This window comes from Pocillopora damicornis, chromosome 4 (assembly GCF_964200805.1).
Source record: "Pocillopora damicornis chromosome 4, jaPocDami1.2, whole genome shotgun sequence".
Lineage (NCBI taxonomy): Eukaryota > Metazoa > Cnidaria > Anthozoa > Scleractinia > Pocilloporidae > Pocillopora > Pocillopora damicornis.
The window spans coordinates 14,377,904-14,404,305 of record NC_142673.1 but is presented as its reverse complement, the minus strand read 5'-3'; the positions used below and the strand labels follow the sequence as shown (position 1 = coordinate 14,404,305).

At 39.3% G+C, this 26,402-nt stretch overlaps 2 protein-coding genes across 2 annotated transcripts; both read right to left on the bottom strand.

Moving 5' to 3' along the window:
• Positions 1 to 5,657: 5,657 nt before the first annotated feature.
• On the bottom strand, positions 5,658 to 8,110 carry LOC149046924 (uncharacterized). The gene is made up of 3 exons (XM_089204189.1): positions 8,058 to 8,110; positions 6,701 to 6,765; positions 5,658 to 6,211 (listed from the first exon to the last, which is right to left on the bottom strand). The coding sequence occupies exons 1-3, from the start codon at positions 8,108 to 8,110 to the stop codon at positions 5,658 to 5,660; spliced, it is 672 nt and encodes a 223-aa protein (XP_089060315.1).
• A 1,090-nt stretch (positions 8,111 to 9,200) lies between these two features.
• Positions 9,201 to 20,034, bottom strand: LOC149046923 (uncharacterized; the record flags this gene model as incomplete). The annotated part of the gene is made up of 15 exons (XM_089204188.1): positions 9,201 to 10,521; positions 11,070 to 11,218; positions 11,936 to 12,088; positions 12,406 to 12,631; positions 13,196 to 13,546; positions 14,043 to 14,165; positions 14,509 to 14,640; positions 14,781 to 14,813; positions 15,278 to 15,554; positions 16,334 to 16,434; positions 17,403 to 17,446; positions 17,811 to 17,963; positions 18,281 to 18,573; positions 19,199 to 19,478; positions 19,706 to 20,034. Coding segments are annotated over 15 exons (2,856 nt in total), but the record flags the coding sequence as incomplete, so codon positions are not given.
• Between the last annotated feature and the right edge of the window lie 6,368 nt (positions 20,035 to 26,402).

Sequence of the window (26,402 nt, the reverse complement as noted above, 5' to 3'; positions counted from 1 at the left end):
TGGAGTGTTGAAGCCCATCCACCTTGAGAAATCTTGTGTTTGAAAAAGCAAATCATGCACAGTCCAATTTAGCACTTCAAAAACACTTGGAGTGGAAACCACAAAAAATTGCTTTGATCGGTCGGTTTCCAACATGGTCATCTCAATGCCTGACGTGTTCACTCAACTGAATCTCCTCTATCGGATTTGCATAAGTAAAATCAGTATTTCACCAGAATCTCACGTTTATCAGATTTCATCTCTACAATTTTACAATACATACCCGTTGATTGTTGTAAATTTCTATGTTACTCGTCGTGGTTACTTACTCGTTTGCAAAATGTTCTGCTACCGAAAAGACAGGAACCGTTAACGATGAGATCGTATGGCATGATGGGAAATGTGAGTGATTTACTTTCCTCATCCTGTGCGCCAAACAATGTAACAATCATTGAAACAGTTAAAAAGAATCCAATATTTCTGGAAAACTTGGATAGTTTCCGTCATTCACTACTTGCCACAGATTTTGTTTAACATCTGTTGCAAGAAGCCTAAATATTATGAGAATTGAAATTAGTATATTTAGACGGGTCTTCCATATGTACATGAAGCCTTCGTTTATGATTAGTGCTTTAGCATGGAAAAACGTTTTTGTAATCAATTGTATAAATGATCAATAGTAATGACAAGTCAGTTGGACCGTCCCGATCTTCGTCTTGGATTCAAAATGAGGCTGTCAGAGAATTCCATGTCAGGTAGTTCAATTTTACAAATTGTGAATCAACGTAATCATTAACTCTGTATTTTAAGTAGTGAGATTTGAGCATCTATTGCGCATCAGAATGTTGATAAAACAAGATATTGCGTCATGCCTTCACTTTGGGTACTTCAAAAAATATTATGTTTCAAAAAAAAAAAAAACATTACAAATTGTCTTTCGGTGGAAAAAAGCGCAGCCGAGGATAAAGAAGGCAATCTTATACGCACGTGCTGATAAAATCCGTGTCCCCACTCGACTAGCAGTCATGATCTGATTTTTCATCATTTAAATTTGATAGGTAAAAGCGTTGCACTCATCTTTCCCTGTTTTCAAGGGAACAGGAATAGTAAAAGTGCCGAAAAAAATGAAATAAAAAAAGAATAAAACAAAAAGATTACAAAGTGATTTTAATAAAGCATTCCACCTCTCTGATTGCCGTAGAATCGAAAACGAACATTTTCTTACACTTTTTCCACCGTTGTTGAATTTCAAAGGATTTGAAATCAGTTTTCGAACGGTTACGTCGCAGCATGGAATCTCAAAAGGTGGCAAGTTTTATATTTGCTTTTTAATGGCGCGGGAAAGCTTATGGTACCTGGAGTATACTTGTTAAAGTGATAAAGTTTTTACAAAATACTGTTATGGCATTTTATTATTTTACCATGCTAACAAATACACACGCTGTAATCGAAACCGTTAAAAAGTTATGTTTGTAGTTAGTATGGATAAGTGTAGTTATATGAGCTTGACACATGCAAACCAGGTGCCAACAGACAACTCAAGATTCCGGGAAAAAAATTCTGTAAAGATGATTCTAAAGGAATGGTACTTTATAATATAAAAACATGAAAATGAAGATATACCCTCCGTAAGAGAAACAAACAAGAGATAAATCTTAACGCCGAAGTTTTGAAGAAGATATATATCGAAACTAGCGTTTTGGGAAAATTTAAGGGAAATTCGATTTAATCATTGCCTTCCTTTGCGATCACGGCATCCTCCGGCATGTAAGCAGCATTGTTTTGTCCCGCTGGCTCGTCTTTGTTGCTGTTCGGAAACCGCTGCGTCTTGCGATATTTGACCAACAAAATAGCCAGAGCTCCGACTGAGACCAGTCCAAACACTCTAGCGCCTACCATACCACCGATCAGAGCTGTATGCATACCTTGCTTGGGCACTGCAAAGACAAACAAGAATAACTGACATTCCTCAAAGACTGTCCACGTCGCAGCCTTAGAACAATGATAGTTTCGGTCAGCACCGAGAATCGAGGGCTCCTGGGAATAGAGTTTTGGTCAAGCATCGTCCCTTTGACAAAAATGGTTTCAGAAAGGTGAAGGGGTCGGGCTGTTTACAAATGAAGAAAACGAAGTAAACCAAAACAACTATAACATTTCGAAAGAAAATTTGGTCATGCGATCGTTTGGTAGAAAACCATAAGATAGACATGTACAGGCATGCTACATTAGTACTAGAACCTACCTTTGGATTCTTCTTCTTTGGCCCCCTCGAGCAATACAGGTCCACCTGTAAGAGTGACCTTGTTTATACTTTCTTCTTGCTCTGTCCCATCTCTTGTCACTTCTCTCCTCTTTCTCTTGTTCTTTATACAGCCCTTACCACATCTGCAAAAGGTCAGTTGGGTTTTGAGTTACAAAGGACTGTGACACGGACGAGAAATACAGGCTAATGATCGAGAATACATTCCTTTTCAAACAGACGTTGATCATGATACAATGAGCTGAAACGGCGGATATCGACTCGAAATTACGTGACCCATTTTTCCATTTCTCTCTGAAAGTCGTGGAAACCATCGATGTCGAATATAATTGTTAAAATCAACCTAGCAATGCCCTTGCTCACCTAGAGTCTTCGCTTAGCGGTCGTCCGATTTTGCTAATCACTCGTATGATTACAGACCGATTGGACTCCACTAGGTCCTATTACCATTGTTAATCAAAACAATAACAAAACTAGAGAAAGAAAATAGGCATCACTGATAGGTTTTCAAAAAAAAAAAAAAAAAAGAAAACGGCGAAATGCGCATCCACAGGGCGCGCAAATAACGCGTACCGTCCACTACCGTCCACTAACCTGCAGCCATGATGAGTCAACTGTCCTACTAGACTATGCAATTACAAGCATAACACGTACTCCTATTACGCGCGTCTGATTGGCTGAAAACTAGTTGATTTTTTTTTTATGTAATACGAGTGCAAAGTTGTAACACGGGTGCAAATTACAAATAGCACGCGTGCGCTTCTAAAATTTCGTCCGTCTTGACTTTCTGTAATGCGCTTTTCATGTAAATTATTAACAAGTAAGAACATGATTTCGAGTTTGATATCAACAAGCACTTATAAACGAATATAAGCGATCCTCGCAGTTATGAATACTACTGAACTAGTAGTGAAAACAAGGCTTGAAAAACAAATTCAGGTCCGTACGGGATTTGAACCCTTGAACCCTGCGATGCCGATGCAGCCCTCAACCAACTGAGCTAACAAGCCAACTGGGCTCAGGAGTTTTTTTCTGAAGAAGTATCGGCATTTAAATGGCACATTATCAATAATCAGAGTTACTGTATAGACTTAATTTGAAAATATCAGAAAATCTTGGGTTTCGTTCCGCAGCGTCCCACAACGTAGGGAAACTATCCAAAGATGTGCTGATCAAGAAGTGAGTGGCATTGCGGATTCCTTTACATGAAGCATTGGGTAAGTGTAGTTGATTGGCTTGAAAGTGTCAAAATATTCGCTTTTCCAAATACACCGTCACTTCGTTCTCCACGCACGAAACACTTGAGGTTTGGTCTTAAGTAAAAAAGGTTGAAAGACTAATTCGAAAAAACTTATTTTAAACTCTTTTACCAGCGATCAAAGGTTATAGACAGTAAGCTGATTTCAGTGTAACTTCCCGCCTTTCTTTACTACCATAGAGTTGGCAAATAATTAAAACTAACATTTTTACCTGTTCATAAATCAGGAAATAGTGTTTTGATATCGTAATGTCTGTCTGGATGAAAAAGCCTATATTTTAGCATGCAGATTCCCAGATTGAAATATTTGTTACCAAGGAAAAAAAAGAGCAATCATACTTTCCTGCTATGAGTGTTTATGTAATACAATGCTCTGAGGCGAGGGGCAAGTAATTTGATCCTACTCAAAATGTTATAACGTCCAGAATCGTTCGGTGATGAACAATACGAGTGTGAATTCAAGTAGTGGAAACAAATGCTTTGTCAGTTATTATCCAAGCTGGTGTATTGTCAACGAATTGTCACAAAGGGAAAACACGAATCAAATGCATTAAGCGCTAGGTTATCTGGTGCTATAAAGGTTAAGCGTAAGGAGACAACATAAAAGTTTAAACGTAAGGACTCACTAGAGAAACTCAGCACGTCTCGGCAAGCGAAGTCGCACGGCTCGACTAAAACTCACTCACATTTGCTGAGCCCTTGTACGTCTTGGTCAGCGACAAAAAGATTTCGGAATTAACAATTTCCAACATGGCGACTGTCAGTGCCACGCTTGTCGTCTCGAGATTGCGTCGTGGTGAACAGGGCGAATTCGAGAGTTTAATAAGGAAACGTCAGATACCAAAAGAAAAGCGCAAGAAATTGATGATGTTGATGATAGCATTGGCTATCGTTGTGAATCCTCCGAGAGATCGAACTCTTTGGGTCGGACCCAGAACTGATGCCTGGATCGCAATGGCTTGCAGTGAGTTTTCAGAAAAGCAGTGGCATTAAAACGTCCACTTGTCTAAAGGAACCGTTCTTTACATTGTAAATGAAGTGGAAGATGATATTACTCGCACAGATTCGAAATTACGGAAAGCGGTTCCTACATTTCAGCGAGTGGCTTTGACAATTTACTTCATGGCACCCACCGCAGAATATCGTTCCGTGGCTAATTTGTTTGGAGTATCACGATCCTTTGCGTAAAAGAGGTCTGCGGGGCAGGCCATCTTTAAAAGGTTAAAATCAAGATATATCACCATACCGAAAGGAGACCATTTGAAACAAGTGATGGCAACTTATAAACAAGAGTGGGGCTTTCTCATGTGTGTGGGAGCCATAGATGGAACTAATGTCCCGATAAAAGGCCCCCTCACAAAACCAGACGGACTACCTAAATCGAAAGCCTTATCACGGTATTATCATGCCGGTTTTAGTGGACTCACGGTATTTATTTAGGGACATTGTAGTTGACTGACCCGGAAGCGTGCATGACGCACGCGTGTTGTCGAATTCCGAAATGTATAAACTGGGCAATGATGGTGCCCTCTTTCCTGATATCAAAGAGACCATACTTGGCCAGGATATCCATCCATGTATACTTGGCAATCCAGCATATCCTATGTTACCTTGGTTGCTGGAGCCATTTCCGGAAAATCAGAACACCCCTAGAAAGTATCGACGTTTCAATTACCGCCTCAGTCGTCCCAGAATGACCGTTGAAGACACATTCGGACGTTGGAAAGGTCGTTTTCCTAGATTTTCAAAGCGCATTGACATGAAGGTTGAGGGTGTTATTCATCTAGTGGCCGCCTCATGTATATTACATAATATATCTGATCTGAGAAGAGATCCACTGTTCAACGAATGGTTTGAACAAGCTCAAGACAGTTCCTACCCTCAGCCAGAAGATGGAAATGTGCCATTTAGAATGAATGCCCGAGAGAGGGCTGATGCATCAGATACCCGCAACATATTAGCCAACTTTTTATGACAGAGGAAGGAAGATAAATCGGTTCAGGAGCTAATAGCAATTGAAATTAAAATGTTTAATATCGTGTTATGATTGTTTTTGTATGAACAACACTCCTTGATATTGTATACCTTGGCCAAATGTAAATTGAGACTGGATAATGAAACTGACTTTTGACAATCCTGTTGCCTTTTCATCAATAAAGTTTACCTGCATTGCTTACCATGCTCAGTAAAGCTCCTAGAGATAAGAACAACAACTACTTTTATTTCAGTGGCATAAGCAAGAAGACTACAGCGAGCATTGTTTCGAAATATGAAACCGTCATTTTGATAGCTCTGGCTAAAATTTTGACTGACAAGAAATGCCGCCATGGGAGCTTGCCGAGGGAGTAACTGTAAAACTGACAACTCGTGCTGCCTTTCTTCTCGTCTTCGTTCCATCTCCAGTTGCCTTAGCTTCGACTGAATTTCCATTTCTCTCTTATGGCGCTTCTTCTTCTTTTCCTCTTGTTGCATCTCCATTTCAGTTGCTTCCTTAAAGCTATCACACAACATTTCAAGGGACTTTTCTAACTTACTTTTATTTGGCTTTCTTGAAGTACCCAAGGTTTCTGCATCTCTTTTAAGGGCCTTTTTCCCTTCTTGTCCTAGTTCTTTCTCAGGGTCTTCCAGGTCCTCCTGCACCTCAGCACTTTGACCTTTACTAGTCTGCTGTTCATCAACTATGCCACTTTCATAGGTCGAATTTTTCCGCAGATATTACAAAAATAACAAACAACAGCATTATGGTTATTTAGAGGTAATTGGTAGAAAAAGCAGGTCACAGGTACAGATTATTGTTTTACCCATACTGAAACAGCCTTAACCCTAAACACCGTCTTAAAAATCATTAGGTGTAGAGTTAAGGCCTAGCTATAGGAGGCCTTTTAAAGTTTATTTCAGTATGGGTAAAACAATGACCTGTACCTGTGACCTAACGTTTGTACTGGCCTCTTAAAAAGCGTTTCCGTTACAAATGACTCACATAAACGCATCGAACGTTCGTAGATTCCATGTACTATCTAAAGTTGATCTCTGTACTTCAATTTATTGCCTGAACCATGTTTCATATGCTTCATATGTACCAGAACTGAGTCAGAGTAATATGCACATCCTAATTAAAGATAAGGTAGGGGAATTAAAAAAATACATGACCGACCGTCCGATGTTTCCATAATGAAAAACAAACCACATACTGATATTCTTACCAATTTCGGAACTTTTAGCATCATTAATAGATTCACCCTCTGAATGATCACACTTCTTTCTTGAACTGTTGCTTTACCTTCTTCCATTTGTTTATTATTGAATCCACACTGTAGTTTATTCCTGAAATGAATAAATATGTAAGTTTTTACTTCAAACAGACATTTCTAACTTTATGAACAGCACAGCGCCTATAACAACAACGACAACAACCACACTCGAATGAAGAAAATCTTACCTTTATTTTCAAGTTGCACTTGGACGACAGAGTACCCTAATCGTTTTTCTTTAGGTGTCTTCGCGTTGTCTAAGTTAAAAGCTATTGTTTCTTCTTTCATCAGATCTAATAAGGCTCGTACTTCGCTTTCAATCTTTCCAAGTCTTTCCTCTCTGACCCGTTTCACTGGCGGCCGCCATTTTACCTTATTCCACTCATGTGCAATGATGTAATAAATGTTCAGTAAAAATGGAGGCACGGCTCGGATACCTGTTTACACTGTACTGGAAATCCAAAATAATGGCTCGGTGACCATTTTTACTCGTGCTCGGACTACCTCCCGACTTGGTCCGAGCACGGGTAAAACTCTAGCACGGCTCGGGTTCAAATTTAACGTTTACACTGTTGAAATCATCCGAGCCGTGCTGCTTTTCTGGGTACACAGACCCTTTTTTATCCGGGCCGTGCCAAAAGAAGACTTGAATGTAAACGGGGCTTCAAATGATTATGTCTTTTTTTTTTTTTATAACGATGGCAGCAGGTGGTTGGGGGCTGGGTTACTGATATGTTTTCAAAATAGTTGTTGTGTCCCTAGTCGTCCAAAAATTTTATTATGTATTTCATTCATTTGGGCAATCAACTTTTGAGAACATTTGAATGAAAATTTACTCCCAAAATCTACAGGAATCGAAGTAAATTTGTATATAGTATTGGCGACTTTTTTACCTTTAAATAGTTAAAATGAAAATGTAAGAACCAGGCGAGATATTTTGCAAAATTGTGGCAAAGCAGTTTATTATTTCTCTACTTTAACAATGTTAACAAAACCATGTTAGACATAAAAAAGAACTTTAAAAAAAAAAGTTATTATGGTTATTATTATTGATAGCTGATTATACATGATCTCGGTATATGCCCAAATTTAAAAGGTTTGACTAAACACACTGCTGTACTGCTAAGTGTAGGACACCTTCAAAATAACATTGAGCTCTTGGTGCAGCTAATGTTAGTTTTCACGCGCTCTACAATATAGAAATACGCAAAAAAATATGTGACCCTCCCCTGGATTTCAGGAAATAAGGTGAACGCACGCACACGGCACATCATAACACGCTCGCACGCTTTTGGCTTGACACGCTTACCTTGCAGATATGCGCATAAGAACAATTGATTTTAGAAAGCGTGTTGTAGCCATTGTTCATATCTGGCTAACACGGTAGAGCTTTGTTTCTATAACACGCTAAGTTCCTTTGTTCACGCTAGCTTGTCTTGTACAACCCACCTTTCTTTGTTACTTGTGTTTGTCAGCTTCTCAATAAATTACTGTGAGAATGGTGTTTGTACAGTATATTACCTACAGAATATAGGCGAAAATGAAGATCTTCTGTCCTATCCGAAAGTTTTGATAAAAAAGGAAACATTCACGGCAAATCACTACTCTTTCCCTTAGGAATTTCACAAGGAATTCAGTGAGCACGATGTGTTTCACAAGGTCCAGAGGAGCTCAGTTTGAACACATGAATACCTTTTTAAAACTTAATTCTAACCTTGTAAAATATAAATCCTTATTGTTTTTTTAGAGGGCACGGTAACGAATCCTGCAATCTGATTGGTTCTTTACCCGGTCAGTATTTTCCTATCTCTGCCCACGGGCCACGGTAACGCTTTCGTGAGTCGCCGTTTACATCTCAACTTTCGTTGCCATTTTTCATAAATATACCTCGTTTTGCCCGCTGGGCAGTATTTTTAAGCAAACACATCGGTCACTACCTCAAGCCGACTTATATCCTCCTTTCTCTCTCTCAAATCAATTTAGTTGACAAAAAAATATTGGTTTCAGAATGAATTTGTATAGGCAATGGTGTCATTACGTCGGTTGACAAGCGGCCTAAAAACCGTCTGCAATTGATTTTAATCATTCACAAAAAGTACTTAGAAAGTTAAAACGTGAGGTATTTGGTTACAGGTAAACTGAACAATGGAACTTTCATTCATTTAATGTCTGAATTTTCTCAAACAATTTGTTCGTAGTAAAAGAGCGAGCGAAGTTTTAATTTCAGTTCGACAATAAATATACGCTCCTGGTGAGTCTTTCAAAGTCCGTTCAATTTGGACATTTGGACCATAAATTGCACAACAGAAACTGAAGGAATTTATTGAGAAAAGGCCGCATTAAATCCCCTTGTGTCTCGTTGGAGTGTGCCGTTCGAATTCAGTTTTTGTGGAGGAAAGACCAGATTTACACACGCCGTTGCAGCAAACAAACGAGCAAACTCTCACAACTTCAAAATAAAAAATTTGAATTTACTCACAATTACTTTCCTCGCCGTTTACTTAATGAACAGAGGTAAATCTTCGTACATGAATGAATCGTCGATGAGAGTGAATAATACTTTCCGTTATATCATTGATTGTTTTTGAAGAAAACATTGTCGTGACAGTCCTTGCCAAACTAGTTCCGTTGTTTTTCAAATCTTCTTGCGCTTTTTTTTTCTTACGCGCTCTCTAATTGACAGGTGTCAGATTGTGGCAGATACTTGTAAAAATAATGTTTCAAAGTTTGTTTGGAAGCCTTTTAAATCATCTTTATCGTTACGGAAATGAAAATGTTTCGCTGAGGCATCTCTCTTTAATTTGCATCACCGCTATTTTAACTACCATTTACTCACTCAAAAATTGTTCAGTTTATGGAAGATCTTGCCGTATTTACTGCCCTAAATCATTCGGGTTCTTTTGGAAAGAATTTCGTCAAGTTTAAAAAACAATAAATATGTTATTTACCGGCTAAGGGTCGGTCCGTATGGTGAAAAACTGTGACCTCGGTCTTGAAAATGCTGCCCTCGGCCTACGGCCTCGGGCAGTATTTTCAAGACCTCGGTCACAGTTTTTCACCATACGGACCTCCCAGCCGGCAAATAACATATATTTATCGCTTCACGAAGTTAATAAGCCCAGTACTGAATCTTTGTGAATCCGTTACCGCTGGTTACCCTGCGCAACACGAAGCTTTCTGAATGAAGCCGCGTATTATTTACTGTACGCCGATCTTGGCATATTACGCGCTAAGAGGCGTGTCATAAAATTGACACGGTCACCGTGTTATTTCGTACAAAGTTGCGAGCAAGATCTTTACACGTTCCTTTGTTTCTACCGTGTGAAGCAAGACAACGGCTACGAAATTAATGAGGCAAGTAACTTACACGCAGCTAACGTGTTAAAAGCTCGTTCTTTTGTTTTAGCGTGCTAGTGTACCGTGAGCGTGCGTTCACCTTACTCCCTGAAATCCCATGGAGGGTCACATATGTCCCCCCTGAAGAGTGACGAACAGGCTATAAATTCAGGCAATTTAGCATACAATTAAAGCTACCATTAGTCATTTAACACTGTAATCGTTTTAAGCACTGCTTTGTTTTCCTTTCACGTCATCTTCTGGCTTGAAAGCAAGATTGTTGTGTCCGACTCTCTCGTCATTCTTGCTGTTTGGTAACCGTTGCGTCTTTCGGAACTTGACCAACAAAACAGCCAGAGCTACAACTGCGACCAGTCCAAATACTCCAGCGCCTGCTACACCACCGATCAGAGCTGTATGTTTACTTTGACCTGGCTCTATAAAACAACAGACAAGAACACATTTCATTCCCCTGCTGAACCAAATCATTCAAGTCCCAACCTCTGAGCCGTGATCGTTTCAGTTAGCGTATGCTGTATGTATGCTGAGGCTAGACAAAATCTATGAGACGTTATTATCATTACAGAGTCGGGTAAGAGTTGCAAATGTATTGCTGAGTACAGGTGTGGGGCTGGGCTCTGATGGTACAGATAAACGACGCATCCTTTTGCAAAGAAGCAGTAACAGGGTGAAAAAAGTTTTTCTCATTAAGGAGGGAGGACAGCAGGGTCTCAAAAGAATACTTGGTTGTGGGTTTAGCACATGGGTGTTAGACATTGGATCTAAATCCTTATCTTTGCTATAGATCAATACATACACTCCAGAAGGTATTATTCTTCCCTTACAAATAGTAGAAGGATCATGTGAAAGACGCTGTGACACTAATGCAACCTTGAGCTTTCTTAGACCTGATTCAAAAAAAGGATCGTAACGTAACAAACGGATAAAAACAGTGTATTAACGAGTATTTTTTTCGAAAACCTACGGTGATCGAGTGGTTTGTCTTCTTTTGTCGTCTCGAACACTACAGGTCCACCTGTAAGAATGATTTTGTTTGTACTCTCTTCTTGGTTTCCTCCATCTCTTGTCACTTCTCTCCTCTTTCTCTTGTTCTTTATACAGCCCTTACTGCACCTGCAAAAGTGTTCGTCGGATTTTGAATTACGAATGATTAGCACGTGGACAAAAATGCAAGAGAATTTGGAATGCATTTCTGGATAACCCCCATTTTGAAATTTTCCATCAGTGGACCAGTGGACCAGTGAGCCACCTTAACCTTGCCTTGTTTTTATATCCTCTCTATAAGTGTGTCAAGCCATCCCTAAGAAGGCACTACTAATCAAGATGGCCTGAAATGGTAATCGCACCGTGATCGTGAACGAAAGGTACAGGTGCTCGCCCTTTCAAGGCTATCGTGTTGTTTATTAACATGAGCAAGCCACTTTCCTCTTAAATTGCCTGTTTCGGACCAGGAGTGTAAGCTAATAGTAAAGACGTGTCAGGGAAAATTTTTACAAAGAGAATTGACGCAACCTTCTTCGACGGACTAGTGCTCCGCGCGGAAGGATAGCAATATTTAAGGTACGGGGATGGGTTTGGATAAGCTCCGGCGGTTTGCACTTGGTTTGCATGCAAAATATATATTTATATCGATACCAAGAATTAAACTTTACCATTCACCGAATTCATCAATCACACCACGCAGGCCAGATGTGATATTTCTTGTGGAAGCATTCGGCTGAGACATTTTGCAGTCACGCCTATAGGGATCGTAAGTTCTCTAACATCCAGGTGGGGTAATTCATTCTAACTTCGCTTGTTTGCAGTGTAACTGAATAATTTGAGACCAACCTGGAATCAGGATAATTACGGTGACAGGCCAGCAGCTCACAATGGAAGTACACTGTGTCGTAGTCATTCCTAAATCTGAGCGCTCTGATTTTAAACTGTTGGTAGTGTCGGGTTGGATTATAACTGTAGTCAAGTGTTGAATCTGTGGGGCATCTTTTCGTTGAAATAATGAAAAGATTAAAACAATACGAAAATGAAATAAATAAGATTGTAAATAGTAGAACCTCAGAATGGACCCTTGATGACCTACGATCGGTTCACCAACATGACCATATAACGGCCAAGGACCAAATAGCGATTAAGAATGAATATAAAACGCTTCGAGCGTTGTTATTCATTAGTTTTATTGTATAGGTTGTCTTAACTACAGCCTTTTATATTGTGTTGCAAAAATCGTATCAGGCTTTGAAAGTTTTGAAAGCTTAACTCGCAGCTCGTTCTGCTTAATCAAGGTATATTTATATGCTTACCCGTTTCGAAGGAAGGTGTATTGCGGCCACGAATAAAAGCTTGCGTCTTTAGTCGCCTTACAGTTTTCAGCCATGATGACTAAGTTAGCTGAGGACGCCACACTGTACTGTAAATAAACAAACTCATTCAGAGCCACTGATAGAGGGTAGTCTTGCTCCGTGAAGGGCGTGGCGAAAGACGAATTCCTATAAAAGTCCATCTTGAAGGTGAACGAACCATATCCAGCTAAATAGTGAAATTAGAAAAATTATAGAAAAAAGATTACGTCAACTTCTTCCTTATTTTTATCGTTATAACCAGCTGAAAAGGTACCTTAAGGAAACTTTCTCAGTATTGATTTCAAACAAGGTAGAATTTGGTTCATACGGGGCATTTCATGACAAAGGTCGAAGGAAATCTCTATTTCAGGTAATAACCCCAGTCATTTCCCTAAACAGAAGATTGTACTTACTCTTACAGCAAAATTTTCTTTAGAGGTCAAGATTCCTAAGTAAAGCTAGCATGGCAGAGTGGTTTACATGGTTTAGAGCATTTTATCTGGAAGTATAAGGCTCTGTTGGAATGCTCTTGTTTGATCCGAGTCTAGTTGCTCCGTTTCACTTTTCAAATACCCAGAGGGTTTGAGATTTTCAACAACTATCCCTCTATCTACTTGGGTGACCCTGAGTTACTCCTGATTGCTTCATGCTAATAAAACCGACTTGGGGTCTTTTCTAACGTTAATAACGCCAGTTCTGCGGTGTTAATCACATCCACGCTTAAATAAAGTTATCTATTAAGTTAAGTTACTTTCATTTCCGAAGTAAATCCTCTGAGGTGTGAAGGCCAGACTCATTAACTTCTTTCTGGAGTATCGGCAGTAAAATGGTAGTTTTATATCATGTGAACGAGTAACCACACCATCGATTATCAGGGCGTCGGCCAGGACCTCATTCCAAAAGATTAAATTTTCTTCGGTTTCGTTTCGCTGCGTCCCACAGCTATCTAAAGAGGTGCTGATCAAGAAGTGGGTGGAATTCTCGGTGGCTTTGCATGAGGCATAGCGCAAGCGTAGTTGATTGACTGTAAAGTAGTGGAATCTTTGCTTTTCCAGAGAAACCGTCATTCTGTTTTCCCCACACGAAACACTTGCACTTTGGTCTAAAATATGACAGAAGATTTACAAACTTGAGAATAATTTCAAATTTCAAGTTTTAGAGGTTTGCTGCTTCTTATTATCAAGTAACGGACAGAGGGAAATAAATACTGTATTTTAACAGTTAAAAACTCGTCACGAACGTCTGACGTTTTTTTTCTCATAAACGTACTCAAAATTTGCCATCCAAGTTGCTCTCCAAACAAGACACTTTCGAAATTTGTAATCCTAGGAAATGAAGACCACCTAGTACATAATCTGAGCATATAGCTGTAGTCACTAACGAGCTCACCCTACTTTAGCTTGTAGAATATCTGACCACTGAGTCGGTGGTCCGGTCCGCGTATTATTTTTACAGGGGACTAAGATTCTATGCTCTACTCCCGTGAGAAATCTGGACTTCTTTATTACTTACACACAGAAATAAAGAGATTTAAAATAGGATCCAAGCGGCTTGGAGTAAACTGATATTTCTTAAATGTGAAATTTGCCATTGCTTACCAACACAAGTCAAATTGTTCAATCCCATGGTTAATCCTTTAGGACATCCACAGTAAAATGCTCCAGGGATGTTGAAGCACTGATGACTGCAGCCCCCATTATTGATGGTACATTCGTTGATATCTAAAAAAAAAGGCTCACTCCACCTTTCAGTTTGACAACACTGCATGGCAACCGATTAAGAATGTTTAGAGCCTTTAGTACAGAGATTCATGCAGAGGAGAAGGGCTGAAGCTTCAGAGGTGTTTGCCACTTTGTTAATTAGGTACAATTAGGTGTAGATATTTTGGCCGTTTCCAGAAAGCGATTGGCGGTTTATGAGAGTAATCAAATAAGTGTTACATTCTAAAGGACTTGTACGGATGTTCTTATTAAATCGTTGTTTTTGTTTGTAAAGTGAGCGATATGAATACGAGTACCAGACACTAGCCGATTATGGTTAGTCAATACTTCTCATGTTTCTCACCTGTACAAGACTTCCCGTCCGACTGTAGTTGAAATCCTCTTTCACAGGAACAGCTGTAATTTCCGGGAGTGTTGTCACAGTCCTGATCACAACCTGCGGGTAACGTGAACTCCGGAAAGATATTGGACGGACCTGAAGCATTCCATATACAGAAGAAGAAAATTATAACGGATCGGTATAAGGTTAAACAATTTTTCCAGCCTTAAGCGACAGTGTGTTTGTCGTTATTGCTGTTATAGTAATCTGAAGACACTGAAGCTACAGACACTCACCTCTGGAACCAGAGTAAGCACATTCATCTACATCTTAAAGGCGAAAAAAAAGGAAAACGTTACTGCAAGATTCGTACAAACAGAGAGGACGGGTGCATAGGTGTTGTAGACTATTTGCAGGCCAGGAGAAGGATGGGTGAATGTATGAGTGACTGAATGACCAAGGTGTATGATTAGAAGGAAGAATCCACAGATTGATGGACAGACAAAAGGAAAGAAGAACGAATGGATGAGATTTCTTTTGGGGACATGCATGCTCAGAATCCTTTAGACGCTACTTCCATAGTCTAGGTAAAGTGTCATAGGAAGAACATGAAGGCTGAGGCATTAACACAGCCACATGATAAAATTAAATCAAATCCTCAAAACCCCTTGATGAAGATTTTCCTAATAGATTGTTGAGTGAACCATTTTATCTAAGGTTCTGTTTTCAGGAATTAAGAAAATCTAAAATTTTGCGTACCAACACAGCTCTGGAAGTCAGGTGAACGTAGAACAGACGCCATTAACGTAGAACCTCCATGCACTTAAGGATGCTATTCCGGGTGTGGGTGTACCGCCAGAGGAACAGCCTTGTCCAACAACTACTCCTTTATCTATTAGGATTGCATATAATCCATCCATGCTCAGCACAGGATGGGGAATCGCAAAATGCAGTGTGGTTGAATTACTACCAATTGTCACGTTTTGAGAGAGTGCGTCTACTTTGTAGACTGTCTGTCCACTAGGCAGCAAGACGAGTCTTATGTAAGACGATGTTCGAGGTTTCTTAATCTGCAGAAGATAAAAAGCACTCCCGGCCATTAAAGCTTATTCTCAATATCATTATACTATTAGAGGTGGTACAAAGAAGAGAGTTCTATCATGTGAACCCCTTTCGTTGTGGTCATACAGTTAGAAACCGTGAGGCCCTTTACAGTACTGGCATATCCGTGAGGTGAGTCTTTATCCACTGTTTCCAGGACCCCGAATGGATATTTAGACTGTTGGTGTTTTTTATGGAGGGTCAAAAACTGGAGAACCCGAGATTAAAACTCTTGGAGAAAGAACCGGAACCGTCCGAGCGCAGGTAATCCTATGGTAAATTTTACTACGGTATTGTCCTTTGTCTGTCTAGAAATTTGATTTAATAGATTATGGCGAACGGACTAGTCACAGGGCAAATTGGAATCTCCTTGTTTTATACAACAAACAGACAAAGCAGTGCAGATTATTATTCAGGATGGTGGTCTCCTCGCGTATGAATCATATGTGGAAAACACTCTTAAATACCAATTACATAACAGAATAATGCCGATGTTGTGAGTTATGAGCTTACTAAAAGCGTACAATGAAGGATATGTTCATTAGAAGCGCGAAAGTGAGTAAACTAAACAATCCATCTAGCTCAGACAGATCAATGAATAACTTCCGCAGACATTTTCATTGGAAAAATATCCTGATCTCAAATGTTATTGATAACGCCATGTCTTGTTACCCGTGAAACTAACCCGCAACTGAAAGTTGAAATTAGATGGCGAGTAACACGAGTTTTACACACTGATTATCCTTACTGTTCGGTCAAAGTGAATGCTCCAGTTGGAATAACCTGATCCAAATCTGCTGGCCGGTGTTATGGGTTTGCGATTTGCTAACATCGCTCGAGGAGTACTGCCTGAAGAAAAAAACGTTTTTTATCATTTTGTGAACCTTAGTTTACGGAATGAAATACACAACTTTATGCAATAGTTCATATTACATGATTTTGATGATACCAATTTGCATTCAAGCCGTATCTTTAACAAGAAATTCCATTTGTAGATAGAAATAATAGAGATGGTAAGTTTTGAGCTCGGTAAAGAACCAAGAAAGATGTTTTTCATCTTGTCACGAGCAATATTCTGAGTCCCCATGAGGAATCGAACCTCAGAACAACGGATTCCGCGCTCCGATGCCACAGAGACTCTACGGTGAGCGAGGTCTATTACGAAGTTCATCTACAAATATTACGCTATCGACATTGCTGATCCTAGCAGTATGCAGGACGTGTGTCATATGAACTTCGTAATAGACCTCGCTCACCATAGAGTCTCTGTGGCTCAGTGGTAGAGCATCGGAGCGCGGAATCCGAAGGTCTGAGGTTCGATTGCTCTTTGTCTTTGTCCCACGCTCGTGACAAGACGAAAAACATCTTCCTAAATTCCATTTGTTTCCTTAAGATTTTTGAGACTAGGCTTTGTACCTTATGGTGTCTGCCCTGCCCCGAATGGAAAACCAACGACAAGAAGACAATATAAATGGCTATCACACTGGTTGAATTTGCTCTCGAGTCCGTATAAAATATTTTCGAAAATCCTAGTGTGACTCAGATAGAGGTACTCGAGTTATACTCGAGTTAACTCGAAGTTATATCAACGCTTTAATAAAAATTTGAAAGATGCAGTTCCAATACCTATCCCTTAAAGTTCACCGATAGCTTCCACTATTTTTGTAATTCGATTAAAGTTACTTGGTGATCGTGGACACCTAACCGGCAGATCCTTTGCTAGTACTTTTAATTCTTTTGCCACATAATATGAAATTAATACGATCGGGATAAAAAACGTTCGATTCTTAGATAAGAAGTATATCTTATATACTTACTCATGCCAACAAGAATTGTCACGCATCGCCAGTCACTTTCCAGTCTGTCAAAAATACATAACATTAGAGTAAAGTACGAGTTAGATAAACGATTATAGAAAGAGCTAATTAGAGTAAAAGGAAAATATCACCAGGAGCGAATGAGAGCTTAAAGTAAAAACAAGCAAACAGCTTAAAAAGTGGGGAAACTCACAAGGTTTCTAGACCAATTACACAGCGAAGCTCAGCAAAACCAAAACTATACAGTATTGAAAAGTTGTGCTGCTTGTACGATACTAGAAAAATCGTATTTCTAGCGGAAAGGGAAACTTTTAATTTTTCCCGCGATTTGAGAATAACATTGGGCAACCGTAAACCCCACGAGTGAATATTCTTGGGATTGCCGTCCGTACCACCTGTAATTCTTACCCAACAGAGTCTATTGCCTTAAAGCAGAACAACTGCTGTCCAATTTGATACTGACTTGGATACCAGGTGACATTTCTGTAGTAGACTTGCCCTTGATTGCGCAAAGATGTAAGATGCATTCCAGATGGAGAAGCAGTAGTTATTTCCACAATACTGAAATGAATAAATTAAATAACTTGTGCACAGTTAAAAATGACCTAATTAACGAGTTTTTTTTTTCATTCAGTAGCCGCTCCAATGGAGCATAATTCAAGACTTCGCGAGACAGTTTGCTTTTTATTGGCGCTGCAACACGAGCGGCGAACCCTGCCGTTGCGAGTCTGCAAGCTATTTGAGCGTGTGAGCAGTCTGCCATGAATTAATACTTATTTCGTTTGGCTATGAAAAAAAAAAAAAAAAAAAAAAAAAAAAAAAAAAAAAAAAAGAAAACCAAACAATCCTGATCATTTATTCTAGTTCTGTAAACATACGATTTTGAGAAGTCTGCAACCTGCACTTCTATTACGGCACTATATGCAGAGCCAATCGGGACATCAGAACATTCACCATCTTTTGGGGTGGATGCGGTAAAGGAAGGCTTTTCATGACAATGGCCAGTATGGTTACCAATTACCATGACAAGAAACTGTAATGGGATACCGCTGAACGGTGTGACGCTGCCGAAGTTTGCTGTCCCCGCTGGAAAGTCTTCTAAAGTTAATGCTATCGCATAAATTCCGCCAACAGCTTGTTGTGATCCATCATATGTAAGAACGCAAGAAGTCTGCAAGAGAAAGTTTATCTTGTGAAACAACGCCGATGAGGGTGCCAACATACGATTTGTAATTTTCCCCTTCTAGTTTACTGATCATCAGTGCACTTCCTTTGTAATGAGTCACAATCACATTTTGGTTTAAAATCAAGATGAACTTCAGACGATGAGTTTATCTTACATAAATTGTTTGCTGGATTATGTATTGGTATTGTAAAAGGAAACTAAATTTTAATCACCTTAAGGAGTCTTAGTTACCCGTCTTTAACACCTGCAAGCCTGAATTCCCAAAGCCTCGGGCTTGCTTCAGTACGAGCTCCAGACCTTCTCATTTTTCTGAGGACCATGTTAAATATGAATGATGGAAACTCAAGGCATTGCTACCCTTATCTATGAGTTCCCCCAAAAATACTCGTGTAAAAACTGATCGAAATTGATTAATGTTTAGTATCCGTTTTGTTCAGGAGGAATTGCCTTAGGAAACATCCAGGCTCTTTCTTATTATCAAATGAGGCTGTTTTTTTGGAAGTTTGATTAATTTCGCAAGACGATTGTAGCCAGAATCCTTCTGATATCTTCTTTTGTATCTTTTTTAAAATTTTTTTTACAGCTGGATGTGACTTTCGCTATCAATTACCTCATCCAGTGTACCGTAAGGAAAACTGGTATTGTCTCTGAGAGACTCTGAAGTAGTCGCAAAACGGCATTTCACTGTATCCCCATCCGGGTCTTCAACTGGAATTCTGAATGACTGACGACAACCTCCTGGAAATCGAACAATGGCTGGGCTTCTTGTTACCGGGGAAGAATTAATTTTGCCATTATCTGATCGTGGCGAAAGGTTAATGGTAGTTTCTACTCTCCAGCTGCTAGAACCACCATAATGACTAAGAGCGATCCAACAGCAACCTGAAAAACTGAAATCAAAGACAAAAAGCAGAGTGCTAGAGAATTTTTATTTCGTTGAAAAATGTATCAAAACTACATTGGTACCTCTGGATCTTATCATCCACCGCCATGCACATGCTATGCAAAATTGCTACACAAATAGATCAGATATTTGTTGATTATGAAGAATATTAATCGGCTGCCGTGGGATATATTCAGTTTGAGTCGAAAGCACGAGAATCCCTCATGGACATACCTCACATGCCATTCCTTTTCGCTGTTGCTGAAAGTATGCGTGAAATTATTTTCACCCACTGTCCAATCCTCGGTGGTACTGTAGTCCGTACAGTAGAAGTAAGTATTTCCGTTTGTAGTCGACCCACAAACAGGATTAAGAGAATTGGCGCATGTTGCACTCCATGAGCCTCCGAAAGAAATGAGCTGATTGCTGCTTATCGTACTCTGATCACAGTAAAGATTACCGGTATACGATCGTCTCCACCCGATGCGAAATCGAAATTGTATCTGAAATAGAAGAAAAAAAAGTGAAGGAATCGAGTCGGCCTTTGTTGTTATCCTTTCAAAGTGCCATCATCCTTCATTTCTTATTATAGAACAATTAACTGGTAACTCGTTCAAAGCAGTAAGAGGATAGAGTCTGTGAAATCCATGAAAACATAGCCCTGTGACACCAGGTAACGATTTTTAAAATATGCATTCCTGTGTCACAAAGACCCCTGCATGGACTGATCAAGCATTTGAAAAAAGCAAACAAGGGAAACATAAATTCAATGAATTCTATACAGCTAGTAGAACGGTAGGCCCCTAGCACCTCCCCTCCTTGGGTTGAATTGACATTACTAAACTGTATAATAGCTTTTACTCATTATGGCGTTATTCACTGAAAATTCACTCCATGCCTCGTTTGCACATCACTTTTCTCGGTCACTTTCAACCTTCTTATCATAAACACGTAGATGTTCTAGTTGGGAACACTCCTTAAATTTCACCAGTTTGCACCATAAAGGCAAGGCTCGGGAGAAATTAATTTTTTTGAAGTAGACATCATAAGGCTATCACATTGGAGGGACGTCCAAGCCTTAAGTTGCTTTTTGTATTAAATAATTACAAGATAATTTTTGATTACATGATGGAATCGTCATGATGAGGGATCATTGATTTCTTATTAAAGCTGTTTAAACCTCTTAAACTTTCTATTCGAGCACCGCATTGGAGATTGCTCGAAAAGTGACTCTTTCCAGATCGCAGTAGCATGACGACATTGTTTCGACCTCGCTTCGCTATAACAGGGATCAAAAGGAAGCATCACACACGCGTAGGATTGGAAGGAAATAAGGACTGCAGCAGCAGTATTTTTGATAACCTAAACATGCATGTCGAAGTAGAAACATTATAACCTTGAAATAAGCAATTTTCTTGCTTAATTTGGGCACAAAGCTAAAAAGACCACCTTTAACTATGGTATGTCTCGGAACATTCTTTCAGGTAACTTTTCTTCAAATGAACTGCTTCTCAACGATTTTTTCAATATTTCTCTTCCTGAAACACAGATCATATAGGCAAGTAACCGAAAACGGCAAATATACATGTTTCACCACTTCCTTCTGACCTGAATTAAATCTATTCCGTCATGGAAAAAAGGGTTTATGCCAAGAGGAAGTCCAACGTATGGCTTTAACTGTGGCGTTATCGCTAAAGCTAATAATAAAACTGTAGGAAACGTGCAGCATCATTTGCAATTCAATTTTTTAGAAAAGCGACACACCTGGCTGCATGGGATAATGGTTTGAAATGAAGGGTAAAAATAATCATCGAAATACTTTCGCCGGGAAATATTTCAGTTCAATGCGAGAAGGTCAAAGAAACTACGGAAAGCCTTTCAAAGATGACTTTACTTGAACTACAGGTAACACAAGTTCAAGATAAGTGACGCATGATCGAACTGTCACCATTGTACAACATCACAAAATGGCTTGTCAGTACGTCACGGAAACTTGATAGGCGTAAATTTTTGCAATCCGTGAATATCTTCGCTTTCCTTCACCATTCATATTCGTTTAGGGTTCATCCTGATCTCTTTTTGTTCTTCTGTCCTGGTATAAGGCTATTTCAAGGTTATCTTGTGTTTAAAAGGCTAAACCTTTATCAAAATAGGTTAACGTTGGTCCCTCTAAAATGACATTTGGAGGAGGAGGGGGAGGATGATGGCTATGCAAATCAGAAGATGTGCGCTATTGTTTCTCGTTCTCTAGGTCTACCGATGTTATATTTGTCCAAAGCCACATTAACTTTCCGTGCATTTGAGTGGGTAGAAGCGTTCGAGAAAGTAGCACTGTTGTATTTGAAACTTAACTTCTGGGCCGTTAAGAGCAAAAAGTCAAATGTCAAAACTGAAAAAGTTCGTCAAAAAAACAGGAACATATCGGGCCAAAATTTGCATCTGATCAAATTTTTCAAACGTTGTGATTCATAGGTTTTTGAGAGCCAAATTTGCCAACCCTTTAACCTATTCACCTCCCTCCATTGGTAAAAATTTGCATAAGTGAACACTTTCATTTGTTAAGTAAATATGCATACATGTACCATCTTGCATATGCTGGGTTCGACTCAACTTAAATTTAGTGCTTGGATACTAGATCAGTTTTGCCCGGGGTAGTTTAAGCTTTTTTGAAAGAATTATTAAGCACTATACCGTGTTGCTGTTAGAATCGTCTGGAGACCACATTATACTGCCGTGTCGAAAGTGCGATGCTTCTGTCAATGTGCCAAGAGCCAAAAAAGCAAAGATCCATCCCACGGGAAGCCACCTCACCATTTTATTGCTCGCAGGTTTCGACTTGAACTGAAGAATCGAAATGCACGGTGCGCTGAGTGCTCGCCTTACAAGGCTAAGACCAAGACCCGTGCTCCTCTGAGATATGACTCTTTTTATATCTTCCCAACACAAATGAATAGCATTAGTGGTCGACGAGAAAACGATACATGACATGAATAAAAGTGCAATTGTAATTTTCTTTCCCGCATTATTTAGGAAAGGTTTTGTTTCTAAATAATAGCTTCAGATCTTACGGATGATGACTGTGTCGTGTAATTAATTCTTATAACATGACTCATGAGTTTTTCTTAAAATCACCCTATGAAGGAAAGCTATTTTTACCGTTTTGCAAGGATGGATATTAAGTGGTTCCTGATTATGTATTAACTGACCATATGTTGAAATCTGTTGAACATTGCCTGGAGCTACATAAAATCAGGAACTTTACAAGAATGCTTTCTCATTCCATGTTTGTGACCTCATACCATCAAGTGCGTAGTTTTGAATTGTCTCCAATAAGCTTCAGATCGCACGGATGGACTTCCAGTGCTTCACCTTTAATGAACTAAATTTGGTCAAAATATTCTCGAATGGGGTTTCTCCTAATCGCCTTTCAGCAAATGCAACCCTAAAGGAAACAGTGAAGGCTCAATACTGACTACATTGTGCGAAATTTTACGTTTATGCTCAGGATTCAACGAAAACATTCTGATGAAAGTTTCTTCGTTCTTTCGTTTTTAACGAAATGGAGTATGGAAAAAATCATTCTTTTTTTTCTTTGAGGCTTGTCGGTACGCCTCTGTGTACTGGGGAATTAGGCCGGCCTAGTTTTCCCGACTGGGGGCTAAGCCTATCGATCATAAACACTTTGTTGATTGTCAACTTCTCAGTCGATTATCAAGTTGTAGTTGAAGATCAGTTTAGAAGTTGGTATTCAACTGAATGTTTCACTCTTCTAACTCCCCAGCTCAACAGTTATACAGTTAGTACCTTCATTTGCTCATTTTATTTTGTATTTTCTCTACATCAGACGGAACTGAACGACGTCCATTAGCCAAGGTGCTCGGTATAAACCACTTGATTGTGGTCTGCTATTAACCTGCAATATTTGTCTGAAAACCGCGTAGAACTGTGATGTACGTTGCGCAAAATGTTCGGAACGAGGAAGACTTTCAGGAATTGTTATTCTGAGATTAACTTATGTTTTGAAACAGTTTGCAATTCAGCGATTATCATATCATAACTTCATGTAAACAGCTATCTGCGCCAATGATCATCAGATCACGTCTCACGATTAGTGTGTCAAAAGCGTGAAAGTTTAATTTATTATTATGATCAATGGCCCACTCATCTTGAGGATCTTGTGTTTGACAAAGCAAAACATGCACATTCCCATTTAACACTTCAAAAACACTTCAAGTGGAAACCACGAAAACATTGATTTGACTGTTCGGTTTCCAACATGTTCATCTCAATGCCTAACGTATTCCAACTGTATTCATTCGACTGAATCTCCTCTATCGGATTCGTATAGGTAAAATCAGTATTGTACCAGAGTCTCACGTCTTTCAGCTTTTATAAAAATGAAAATCACGAGAAAGACAAGGCGTTTTATGCAGTCTTAGCTTAGCTGCATGTATCAGATCAGCTACTGTCTATGCTTGATCACGGCACAATGATAAACTAACCCGTTTTGAAGAAAGGTGTACTGTGGCCAAGAATAAAAGCTTGCGTCTTAAGTAGCCTTACAGTTCTCAGCCATGATGACCAGGTCAGCTGAGAACGCCACACTGTATTGTAAATAAACATATTCACTGAGATCCACTGTTAAGGAGTAGTCCTGCGCTGTGTAGGGCGTGGCAAACGAAGAACTCGTAAAAAAGTCCATCTTGAAGGTGAAAGTGCCATATGCTGCTAAAAAATGAGGGGAAAGTAGGAAAAAGAGAATGAAATTACATTTCGTTTAATTTATTTATCATTACATGCGGTCAAATAGAGCATCCGTAAGGTTAATTGTTCATCCAACCGCACTAAATGCAAACAGACCAGAGTTGCAGAGGTCTTAAATTCAAGTGGAATGTAGCCGTGGTTCCTATCCTCTATTGCACCTTGCAAAAACCCAGCATTCAGATTTTGAGTACTTCACCCCAAGAAGAAATTTTCAATTGAGTGTCGAAATTCATCCTTGTTTTGATGGTTTTTCTTTGCTTCTCTCTGTCGCTCGTCTCAAATAGTAACGCCACCTCTAAAACAATCAGGTGCAGCAAAAGTATCACCAAGCGCGATTTAGTCACTTGCATTTTCCCACGCTTCAGGGAGTTTGCATGTTTTTATTTTTGAGTTATTTTCGGCTTCTTGTGTAATTTTTCTTTCCTTTGATTAGCCGTTGTGGTTGGTTTTGGCTTGGCGATACTCCATCGAAAAGAACTTTATCTACATCTACTTTAATGCCCCCAGATAGTTGGCATTGGTGGGAGATATGGTAGTCCAATAACTAGAAACCGGATAGAAAGGTCTTATTATCAACCCTGGTTCTGTCACTGCAATATTGTGAGGTAAGACACCTAACTCCTTTAGTGGTTCTCCTCCACTCAGAATACAAATGAGTAACTGACTCGCAAGGAAGCCTGATGAAATTCCGAGGAATATTAACTGTAATTTACTAACTTTTCGTCCTGTTCCGTTTTGTGCTTTATTGTTTTTTTAGAGGGCACGGTAACGAATCTTGCAATCTGATTGGTTCTTTACCTGGTCAGTATTTTCCTATCTCTGCCCACGGGCCACGGTAACGCTTTCGTGAGTCGCCGAGTACATCTCAACTTTCGTTGTCATTTTTCATAAATATACCTCGTTTTCCAGCTGGGCAGTATTTTTAAGCAAACACGTCGGTCACTACCTCAAGCCGATAAATAACTTATGAATCCTCTTTTTTATCTCTATCAAATCACTTTGGTTGACAGAAAAATATTGGTTTCAGAATGAATTTGTATAAACAATATTGTCATTACGTTGGTTGACAAGCGGCCTAGTAACCGTCTGCAATTAATTTTAATCGTTCACAAAAAGTACCCAGAAAGTTGAAACGTGAGGTATTTGGTTACAGTTAAACTGAACGATGGAACTTTCATTCATTTAAAATCTGAATTTTCTCGAGCAATTTGTTCATAGTAAAAAAAAAAGCGAGCGAAGTTTTAATTTAAGTTCTACAACAAATATACGCTCCTGGTGAGTCTTTCCAATTCCGTTCAATTTGGACATTTGTACCTTAAATTGCACAACAGAAATTGAAGGAATTTTTTGAGAAAAGGCCGCATTACATTCCCTTGTGTCTCGTTGGAGTGTGCCGTTCGAATTTAGTTTTTGTGAAGGAAAGATCAGAGTTAAACACGCCATTACAGCAAACAAACGAGCAAACTCTCACGACTTCAAAATAAAAAAATTGAATTTACTCACAATTACTTTCCTCGCCGTTTACTTAATGAACAGAGGTAAATCTTCGTACATGAATGAATGGTCGATGAGAGTGAATAATACTTTCCGTTAGATCATTGACTGATTTTGAAGAAAACATTGTTGTGACAGTCCTTGCCAAACTAGTTCTGTTGGTTTTCAAATGTTCCCACGATTTTTTTTTCTTGCGCGCTCTCTAATTGACAGGTGTCAGATTGTGACAGATACTTGTAAAAATAATGTTTCAAAGTTTGTTTGGAAGCCTTTTAAATCACCTTTATCGTTACGGAAATGAAAATGTTTCGCTGAGGCATCTCTCTTAAATTTGCACCACCTCTATTTTAACTACCATTTACCCACTCAAAAATTGTTCAGTTTATGGAAGATCTTGCCGTATTTACGTCCATAAATCATTAGGGTTCTTTCGGAAAGAATTTCGTCAAGTTTAAAAACAATAAATATGTTATTTACCGGCTAAGGGTCGGTCCGTATGGTGAAAAACTGTGACCTCGGTCTTGAAAATGCTGCCCTCGGTCTACGGCCTCGGGCAGTATTTTCAAGACCTCGGTCACAGTTTTTCACCATACGGACCTCCCAGCCGGCAAATAACATATATTTATGCTAATTTATAATGGTAATAGGACTGGGTGGAGCCCAATTCGGTCTG